This window comes from Cystoisospora suis (genome assembly GCF_002600585.1).
Source record: "Cystoisospora suis strain Wien I chromosome Unknown contig_1461, whole genome shotgun sequence".
In the NCBI taxonomy this organism is placed as follows: Eukaryota; Apicomplexa; class Conoidasida; order Eucoccidiorida; family Sarcocystidae; genus Cystoisospora; species Cystoisospora suis.
In genome coordinates, this window is record NW_027154261.1 from 51,859 (window position 1) to 61,848 (window position 9,990).

The 9,990-nt window shown below is 50.8% G+C and overlaps 2 protein-coding genes across 2 annotated transcripts; one reads left to right on the forward strand and one right to left on the reverse strand.

Annotated features, from left to right (window-relative positions):
- The first annotated feature begins 461 nt into the window (after positions 1-461).
- CSUI_003337 (dihydrodipicolinate reductase) lies at positions 462-4,208 on the forward strand. The gene is made up of 4 exons (XM_068063535.1): positions 462-1,088; positions 2,002-2,177; positions 2,604-3,375; positions 4,131-4,208. Exons 1-3 carry the CDS (start codon positions 755-757, stop codon positions 3,054-3,056), a joined length of 963 nt encoding a protein of 320 aa, XP_067924492.1. The 5' UTR covers positions 462-754; the 3' UTR covers positions 3,057-3,375; positions 4,131-4,208.
- CSUI_003338 (uncharacterized protein) lies at positions 3,962-9,162 on the reverse strand. Its single transcript, XM_068063536.1, has 4 exons — positions 7,399-9,162; positions 6,412-6,470; positions 5,522-5,601; positions 3,962-5,151 (listed from the first exon to the last, which is right to left on the reverse strand). Exons 1-4 carry the CDS (start codon positions 8,238-8,240, stop codon positions 4,822-4,824), a joined length of 1,311 nt encoding a protein of 436 aa, XP_067924493.1. The 5' UTR covers positions 8,241-9,162; the 3' UTR covers positions 3,962-4,821.
- Between the last annotated feature and the right edge of the window lie 828 nt (positions 9,163-9,990).

Below are 9,990 nucleotides of genomic sequence, written 5' to 3' on the forward strand. Positions count from 1 at the left end.
ACTGAAAACCTTCAAGAAATGACTGTGCGCTCGTAGCTGTTGAATCTTTTGACCTGTCCTAGTAATTTGCTTGCAAGGAAATCTTTCATTCCCTTCAAACTTAGACGAGCACCCACCCAGGCCCTCGAGAACCCGTGCTTGCATTCACGGTCAGACACTTTCAGAGGCTTGCAAACGTTCTGTAACGGCAGAGGACAGAGTAAATTTGGTTCCGTGCCAGCTACGGGCATTAGCTGCTCCAAGACCCGTGTACATCAGTCCACCACCTAAGGAGTTACGCTCTAAATGTCACCAGTATCACCGGCTTTTCTTTGTCATTCTCATACGCCCACGTGCGATAGTGAAGTATTTGCCGGGATGGCCTCCGCCCCCCGCCGCCCCTGCCCGTCTCGCCCGAGTCTTGGCGATTGCCGGTTGGCTGCATGCAGGGACGAGCCCCAGGATCGAGCTCGCCCAAGAAGGGTATTTTCTTCGCGTCTTCGGTAGCCTGAACTGTAATCGGGTCATTGCGAAGCTTGAGCCACAGGGTTACGTCCCACCTCAAAAAACCGAGCGGCCAAGCAGGAGTGACCCTCTCTGCGTCTGCCAAATCTCCCTCGGGGCCCACATCGCTTCTACACATCGGCGCCAGCTTCTCATGATTCGGAGGTTGTTGCGCGTGCCGCGGGCTGACGTTGTTCCGGTTTCCCTTTCACATTTTTTTGCCTTCCCTGTGTTCTGGATGCGTTTTTAGTGGTATCTACCGTATAGGAAAATGGCCTGTACTCACGGCGGAAGTCCTCCTGTCCGGCTCGCCATTGCCGGCTGCAGCGGGCGAATGGGAGATCGCTTGGTGGTCTTGTCATCACAAGACCCACAGTTTGTTCTTCTCGGAGGCCTCCGGTCTACTCAGGGCAACTCAGGAGAGGGCCCACAAACAATGGCGTGTCTCTACCCCCAACTTGCGCGTAACGCATCCTGCACGACCGGGCTAGATAGTGTTGAGGCGTCAACAGGAAGGAACGCACGTATATATTCTTCACTTGACGAACTTATAGAAAAGAGCGGACAGAAGCCTGATGTCATTATCGACTTCAGCAAGCCTGATGGTAGGCTTACTCCACACTTGATCTACTGAGCTCAAACTGAACTCTCGTGCGCGACCTTGTAAGGGACCAGGCAATAGCGGGTCGGGCCCGGTTGTCAAGGAACCGTGATAAGCAGGCGTCTGTCTCGCTTCGTTTTGCCATGCTTTTTTTCCCCAGATGTGGGAACTCGGTGAGCTGGGACTAAGATTGATGCACCACAGCTATCGAAGTCTCGTGTGACTGCCCGTCCGTGTCTATATTTTTCATATCATTCGCTGATAACATTGCTGAAGACGACTGACCATCGTCCGGCAATCCTCTAGCTACTCCGCGTGTGGTACACTGCAAGTAAGCAATGCCGAAACATGCCTCTTGGACGAGCGAGGTGTTGGCCCAGGTATTCCTTGTCCTTCTACCTTGCCGTCACCACCTAACTGCTGGCAAAAACCGACGTATATCAGCGCAGCTATCCTTGTCATCCCAGTTGTTCAAGGGATAATCTAAGATAGAAACCGGGTTGTCGCAGTCTAGCGTAGCAGCTCTCGGAGGGTCGCAGTATGATGTGGACGGCTGACTTTTGGGCGAGACTTTTTCCTTGGGAGATCTAGCTGAACGCAGACAGTCAAGAATTCATCAGGAGTCGTAGCAGTTCGGAAAGATGCATCGATTCATCTTGCGTTGCTGGGTGTGTGTCTTCGGTGGACGTCTGAAGACGGCGTACACCTAGGTGAAGCTGCAACATCTTACACTCCTCGCTGTTACTTGCCCCAGAATGTCCTTCCCACGATGAAGTGTTCTTTCTTGTGATTGTTTTGAGGAGTGTATTGAGCTTACGATCTTGGATGCCCCTGCTGTATATATGCGTGCGAGCCGCTCACTTCATTCTGCACTCTTCTTCAAAGTACCACCTCCCTTCAGTTTTTTTCCTTTCCAGGCACTATGTCGCTCGCCCCATCATGTGTACGTCACGGTGTCGCGCTGGTGGTAGGAACAACAGGCTTCACTGAGGCTCAACTCCAGCTTCTGGATGACGTCGCTAAAGAGATTCCTCTTTGTGTGGCAGCAAACTTCTCTCTTGGAGTGAACCTCCTTGTGCGATTGGTGGGTGAGGTAAGAATCAGGCAACTTTACTTCTGATTGAAACCAAGCGGTTATATGGACGAATCTGAGGGCGCAGCTGGTCCACGGGAGGCCTCTCGGTGACCGAAAAAGCTAGCCATGGCGACCGTTCTTTCATCGACAACGTTGCCGGCTGTCGCGGTTGTGTGACAGGTTTCAAGCATGCAGAAAGAAGACCGGGGGAAAGGCACACCGCCGATGTGCCCTGTAGGCATCCTCAACTCTCTTATTTCTCCTCGCGAACCGATACGTAGCTATATATGCGTACACTCGTTCACGGCGAAAAAAATACTCCTCTATCTAATCTACCACCTTAGTCTGAGTGACGTCTCGGCACATCAGACCAACGTCTTCCTCTTGGGTCTGTGTGTTGGCGGTACCATTGGGCTTGTGGTCCTTCCCTTTTTTATTTTTCAGGCGGCGGCAAGCTTAGGAGAGGACTTCGATATTGAGCTGGTCGAAGCTCACCACAACCGAAAGGTTGACGCCCCTAGTGGCACGGCGGTTGCTCTACTCGATTCTATTGGTGCTGCCACAGGGAGGGGAACGAGCAAGCGACGTCTGGAGTGTGATGAGACAGAAGAAAAAGAGGAAAAGAAATTGATTTTAGCTCACGGCAGGGAGGGTCGGAATGCTAAAAGGCAGAAAGGAGAAATTGGAGTTCATGCTTTGCGGCTTGGAAACGTTGTAGGAGAGCATAGTGTAATATATGCAAGCGACTTTGAGAGGATTACTCTGAGCCATCATGCTGAAACCCGGGATGTCTTTGCTTCCGGCGCTCTACGCATGGCTAAGTGGATTGCCGGGAAACCAAAAGGAAAGCATCTTGTCAGTGATATGCTATTCGAAAAGGTATCCACGGAAAGATGAAACTTTCGAGCTCGAAAAGAAGAAATAGCTGCCATGTTTGACATCGCTTCTATTCATAGATTTCTTTTTCTGGCCTCTAAAGAACGGCTGAGAAGCAAGGAGATTATCCAGCCGTAGCCGCTCGACGTCACTGTAACTCTACATAGGTCGCGATACGTGGGGGGACCGTGGAGGGAGAAGCTGCTTACATACATCACGGAGACCGAGGTGAAAGAGCGGTGAGGCGCTAACTAGCATCCCGCTTCCCAAGCACGGTGTGCTGCCTTACATGTCCGACGGCTCTGAGTAACCCGGCTAGTTGCCTTTCTTTAGTTTGACTGTAAGCAATACGGACCCTCTTTTCTGCTGGGTATGTACTCGCTGTTTACTGCTTGTTACAGTAGTAGATCTCGCAGTGGACAGGAAACAACCCTGGAGGAGCCGACGGTGTGATCGTTTTTCGTTTTCCTCTGTAGACGTTTTCTCTCGGATCCCCCTACAGGCTCTTCGCCAATGTCCCCGGGAAACACTATATCCGTGCATCCTCTGGACACTGTTGCTACGTGGGTGTATGGCAACACTACTGCATTTGTTTAAGTCGAAAAGAATTTCGAGTAACCGAAGATCTTTGGTCAGGTATGTGTCAGTGGCGCGCGTGTTGAGTATCACGATGCTGCTGGTTGTGTATAGCCTCGTCAGAGTGGGTATACTTCACTTGACGTTTCAAAGACCACGGAAGAAAGACTGGCGGTAAGGGTATCGTGGATCCTTTGAAGGCAGCTGCATACGGGGTTCACCGACTTCTTGTAGGAACACGACATTTTTTTTTTTCCATCGAGCATTATACATCTCTTGGTTTGTCGGCTACTGTACACGAACACGACCCGTAGCCACGTCGTGAGATCACCGGAGGCGAGTTCTCACACAGGTGTTTGTGCGGCACACCCTTCATCGAACGGAACAGCGTAAGACGCACAGCGACACACGCTCTATAAAAAAGTTTCTCCTGGTGGATGTCAAAAAAAGACCAGGAATAAAGAGGGACGAGCCTTCTGACAGCGCTATCTCGTGGCCACTCCTCCCTCTTAACTTCAGGAATCCGATTAGCTTCATTGGGGTGGGAGAGGCGAACTCGAGGACATGACAGACGCGCTGAACAATGTTTTCTCTTTGCACCGAAGGAGTCACTGGTTTGGAGCCTCCCTCGTCGTCTCCTTGGGGGGTCTCTAAAAAAGCAGACGGGAACTGAGCCCAATGCACAAGAAGTGTTTGATCCGCAGTAAGTCCATCCCCGGAGTAGCCCGGGATCCTTCGGCGCAAGAATGTGTTTATGTTTCCTTCGTTTATTTGAAGACACGTGCAGGCGACCCAGAGAGGCTCAATCTCGCATCATAGACGGATGGCCAGAACAAGGCACAACCGTGTAGATGGTTTCTGGAGGTTTTGGGGGCAAGCGCAGTGTCGAGAGGGAAAGTAACCTTTTACTACTACTCAGACAAACTCTACCTGTACGTCCGATTTAATGCCCAGCGGTACTCTTTTGTTTTCCCGAACGATCGAAGACAGCGTCAGCCAAACACGTGAACTGAAACTACGTACGAGCTTTTCAGATGCCGCCATCCGCTGAGGTTGGAAAGCCCCAGCTGTGACCCCAATACCCTGGCCTTTTACACAGTCCCTGTCTTGCGACAGAGAGTTATCCCTCGCGCAGGATTATCAGCAGCACCAAGCCGAGTTATCGTGTCTCGCCCTACTATTCTTCACGTGGGACAGCTCGAAAAAAAATTTACATAAGAATATTCAGGAACACAACCGGCCAGCACGTAAGTACCGCTGCCATAAGGTGTATAGCTGGAGCACCATAGAGTCCGCCTGCGGCACCATAAGGACCTCCCACCCCATAGGGTCCCGCACCCACTCCGGTATAAGGAAGAATATGCATTTCTCTGCCTTCTCCACCTCCCATCATCATAGGCATCATAGCCGGCTGAGCCGGGAAGCCCCCGCCTTCGAAAGAGACAGGAGGAATCTGATCTGCAGAGACAATATCCATTTCATGTCGCACTGCCTCCACATAGTCGGCTGATGTTGGCTTCTTGATAGCTTTGCACAGAATCTGAAGAACGCACGTAGGAGTGAACACAAAGCTTAATTTATCTGAAGCAGAATGTGGTCGACACCAGAAGTAAGAGACCATTTCGAGATGCATACATATATTGCAGAAAGACAGGGAAAATCACCGGCATTCTCTCTTCGGAACTCCCTCCTGTAGTAGAAACGTTTGCGCATTCTTTCGCGCTTAGGAACGGAGGCAAGAGGATGTGTCCCGCAGGACGTACAAGCGGCCGCTCCAAAATAAACTCGGTAACTACAGTTGCATCTTCCTACGTCGTCCGCGTCATTTTCTTTCTAAGAGAGAACAGGCCACTAATTCTAGCAGAAGAGTAGCACACGTCTTTTCTTTCGGGGAGATTACGAACACTTACGTTCCTATGTGATTTATTCGCCGGTGTCAGACAGGGCTTTGTCCGCCTCGCATCTGGTACAAGTGTCCACGAGGGTTTACCTGTACACATCACAGCCGCAAAATTCACATTTCCACCTCGGCTGCTCTGTCCTAGAAGTCGCTTGTGCACACACCTTGCATGCTGCCAAAAAAAGACCAGGTTCACGGACGTACGTCGAACCGTGTACGGTCTCCGTTCACCAAAGCACAACTCGTGATCGTGAATTACGTGACTGCAATACCTCAAGTTCTGCTAGCAAGTGTCTCCAGAGCGACGGCAGCCCCAATTCTATCCGAGTTCCGGAGACCAAAGCGTTTCTTCTGAGTGGCGCCAGTCATAGAGACGAACGAATACGAAGCCGGACGTGTCTGAGCTATGTTATCTTCTTAGGGGCGTTCACTCAAAAGAGAGCCGAACATTTACAGTTCCTTGAAGGAAACATAAGCGTCGTTCGTCGAGAATCAGTATTCTTACTTCCACTCCGCATAAATATTTCCTACAAGATCTCGTCCAAGTACTGAATAATTCTGGTACTCCGAATAGCCTAGATGGGTTTCTAGGAGTCTTAGAGCGTTTATCTTTCACTATCGTATTGTCAGAGTTTCCAGTGTCGGGAATCTCCTAGCTCGACTAAAAAAAACACTCTTGGTTTTGAGCTTCTCCCCATCAAGGCATCCAGCATGTGAAACTGATATTCTTCGATCCGATGTTGATGTTGATATCACTGCACTACCATCTATCTATAACAGAAGAAAAGAAAAAGATGAGAAAGAAGAGAAAGAAAGGATTGGTTCTCAAACCGTTTCCATGAGGAGAGTACATCGCAGCCCGCACACGTACCCTCCCAAGGCTAGGATACTAGCACTTACTGTCTTGGCTTAAAAACATCCACCCTTCACAAGCTCGCCCGCACCGACTCCAGCAGAAGCTACAGAAGAACACAGCCTCAAGAGAACATTTAAGCGGTCTCTTCTGCTCTCCAGGTAGGGAAGAGTCGAGGCACCAGAACGGAAACTCTCAGCGTCGCAAGGCAAATGGAGAAGAGACCCGAAGCAGCTTCCTGGTAGAGTCGGAGGGTCGAAAAAGCAGTGCTAATGCAGGCACCTAATGTAGGAGACAAGCCGAAGGGGACAGTTGTACCTACCCCCGGCGCTCTTGGACCATGTGTGGAATATTTTGACGGTTGTACGAGTTTCGAGGGGTCAGAAAGAAACAAGCAGGTGAAGAGAAGAAAGGCACGCACTCAGCTGCTACACGAAGTACCTGCCTGAAGCTTGCTGATCCGTCTGCGTGTGTTGAGAGACTACTCGGGGAAGAAAGGGAATTGGTGGCGCAGCTTTCCCCACACCGCGTACGCCGTGACGGAAGTGTAGGGACGACTGTCCCGCCCAGCGGCGCGCACCAAGAGGTGTACATAACAGGGAAACAGGCAGAGAGAGACTGCCTAGGCTAGATCTATCTCTTATGAATGGTGGCTTACATATACCGTCAAAGTGCACCTCGGGGGCATCGGTCGCCACAACCACATACGTTCAAATACCATGTAAGGTGTGTTCTGCCGGAAAAACCATTACATTACACACGTTTCTCACCAAAACATGAAACGATATGGCCGACACCAGCAGTCATGCCGATGTATATATATGCATACACACAGTAAATATCTCTGCGAGTTGTACTGAATCTCTTCAATACGGGAACAGGGCCTTTGCTTCCGTCATGGAGGCAGAGGCTGTCAACTATGGTATAAGTCTGGCTTGCGGACGCGAACACCGATCGCTTCATTACGGTATCGTACAAGCAGCTGGACGTCTATGTCAGGGTATGACCAGAAAGGATTAGACACGCTAACTAACTTTTCAGCGCCTTCTTCGGGATGTAGTCCACCGAAGCCAAGGTCTTTACAAAAAGGGACCTCAGAAACCTGTTCTTCTCTTCTCCACGCCGCACGGAATTCTTCAGCAGTTGTCGGAGCATAACGTAATTCATCTTCTGTCATTTCCGAAAGACGATGCTTCTTTTTCCTCGTTCTGATGATTCCCCCTAGTCCTACAAAGGCGAAGACATCTCTAGAGTTCGGTTCTCTCCCGCTGGCTCCCTTAGACAACTCTTCGTCGGATCGGAGTATTCGCGAGCCATCCTCTTTCTCATGTACATTCTGTATCATGGCCGGGACGACGGTGGAGGTGCCGGAGAGTTCTATGTTCCGGTCCTGCTGGGAATCAACATAACGAGGAGTTTCCAGAGAAGGACGTCTAGAGGTGGGACTCAAACCCCTGGAGGCGACAACATCAAATGTTGTTTGATGCTGCGGACTGTGCTTGACGCGAGAGGTAGTAATCCGAGTCGAAACTGCAAGAGCGGGAAGCTGGTGAACTAAGAGAAAGAAGAGAAAAGCCGTTAGAAAAGAAAAGCGACTCATTCGTCTCGTTGTATGGATTGCTTTGTCACATACTGTTAGAACCCCACAAGTGCTGGATGACAGGATGACTCGTGTTCCGCACGAAATCCAGCTGAACTTCGAAGAATCCAGCCGTGCGGTAATCGTGGCAGGAAAGACGCCACAGTGTAGAATCAGCCCAAAAGATTGCCTCCGTCGGTTTTTCTTTATGTTATTGTGAGAAGCACGAGCTGGAGAAAAACACATAGGACTTCTTCCCTGAGAAGAAGGCTTTGGCGCTACTAGTAATCCCTTCATAGTAGTTCGGACAGGTCTTGACCTTCCTTCGAGGAGTCACATTCGAAATGGAGAGGAAGGTCTCAGCGCCAGAGGTTCACGGAGAAAGATTCCTGTCCGGACATTTTCAGGGTGAACAGTATACGGGCAGCATGAGAAACAGCGATGGGTCGAGACATACACGGCCATCAACAACGGTAGCTGTGAAGCGACTTGATGCAGGCACAGATAGGAACGCAGGCGGTCGTGGTCTGTTAAACTTCGCAGCCCAAATCAGATGCCATTACGAGCACACCGTTGCAGGGGAGACTGGAAAACGCGGGCAGCTGAAGAAGCACAGTTTGTAGGTTTGTTTGCTCGCTAGAATCGGGTACTGCCTCAGGAAAATCGACGCATGGAAGTCACCCTGGCCTGGCTCGACGTCCCCACAAGAAAGCTGCGGTCTGTGGATAAACGAGCGTTTGGAAGACATGGACCCAGGGTCATCGGAAAGTACGCGTGCCCAAGAGAGGTAGACTCCTTTCCGGAAGCAATACCCCCCGAAACACGTATTTATAACCGGGGGAACTGCAGTCCACTAAGATGAACGGAAAGTATCCAGAAAAATCGAAGCGTGTGAATGCCATCTCTCATACGAAAATCGAAAGAAAAGAAGGCTTCTTGAACGTATTGTCAGTCTTCTCATAAGGGTCAGGCCCAGGATTGAAAAAGACAGTCCTGCGCGTTGCGTCGAAAGAGCAAGCAGCTAGCCAGGGCTGAGGTTTGCATGCCAGCATGAGAAACTTTATAGTTAGCGATTGTTGCAAGCAGATTATGTTACGAGTAACCTACACTAACTACACAATTTTTTTTTCGGATTAAGAGAAACAACGACAACCCGAGAGTGAGACAAGGCAGCTGATGGAGGAGCCCAGCTTGCGCCAAAGGTCTTGTCTTGTTCGCGTCGCTCCACAGCTGTTTCTGCGCTAGCAATGTCTTCGTACAAGCACGTGGCATGTGCAGCGGTCTGCGACGTGGAGAGTCGACCGACATGAAATAGACATTTCACCTTTCCATTCCCGGCAACCCCGCTGGTGGGGACTGAGTGAGCACACACCTACGAAGTACTAATGGAACTCAGCGAGGCTGGGCTTGCTTTTCCTGCGGTCCCAGCGGCTGACTCCAAGAGAGGACAGCCGTAAACTCTGGCGCTGATCGCCACAGATTCAAGATCACGCGGATTGCCAGCAACCTCGTTCTGTCAGGCCCTCGCGATGCACTCCTAAAGTCAAAACGGTAATTGCGCCCTAGAGGCATCTCCGGGACCACAGCTGTCTGCTTACCCGGGATGTCACACGGAAAGGTACCGTTAGGAAGGTGCCGTGTGACCCACCGTGTAGCGATCCAGTCGACTACACCAAACTATCAGGTCGGCCAATTGCTACTGTTGGAGTCTCACCGTTATACCGGAGTTCGTGCACCAACAGCTAAGTCGCCCTCCCCAAAGGGCGGCGACACTGGGAATCAAAGGTTCTGCAACGTTGGGGTGGCCTAATCACCCCCTCTGTTTCTCCCGTTATTCGTTCACGAAATGACCATGCAGAAACCGTGCATCCGCCACGAAGTCTCCGATGCACGATAACTGCCCTTACACAAACAAGAAAAGGCTCGCGCTCTCCGTGCGTGTCTTTACACTATTTCCAAATAATCACGCCCCTCGATCTCCCGACCATGATGTGCCGCCCGGCCGCCTAGGCGCTGTCGGCTATGGGTACCGGGCACTATGTTAGTC

Bases quoted from the DNA above. Each gene is read 5' to 3' on its own strand.
- CSUI_003337 (XM_068063535.1), top strand. From the start codon at position 755: ATGGCCTGTACTCACGGCGGAAGTCCTCCTGTCCGGCTCGCCATTGCC. The intron at 1,089-2,001 runs GTAGGCTTACTC...TTTCCTTTCCAG, and splicing joins CGACTTCAGCAAGCCTGATG to GCACTATGTCGCTCGCCCCA. The intron at 2,178-2,603 runs GTAAGAATCAGG...TTTATTTTTCAG, and splicing joins TTGTGCGATTGGTGGGTGAG to GCGGCGGCAAGCTTAGGAGA.
- CSUI_003338 (XM_068063536.1), bottom strand. From the start codon at position 8,240: ATGAAGGGATTACTAGTAGCGCCAAAGCCTTCTTCTCAGGGAAGAAGT. The intron at 6,471-7,398 runs GTTAGTTAGCGT...GTTCTTCTGTAG, and splicing joins CCCGAAGAAGGCGCTGAAAA to CTTCTGCTGGAGTCGGTGCG. The intron at 5,602-6,411 runs GTAAGTGCTAGT...TGATGTGTACAG, and splicing joins GATGTTTTTAAGCCAAGACA to GTAAACCCTCGTGGACACTT.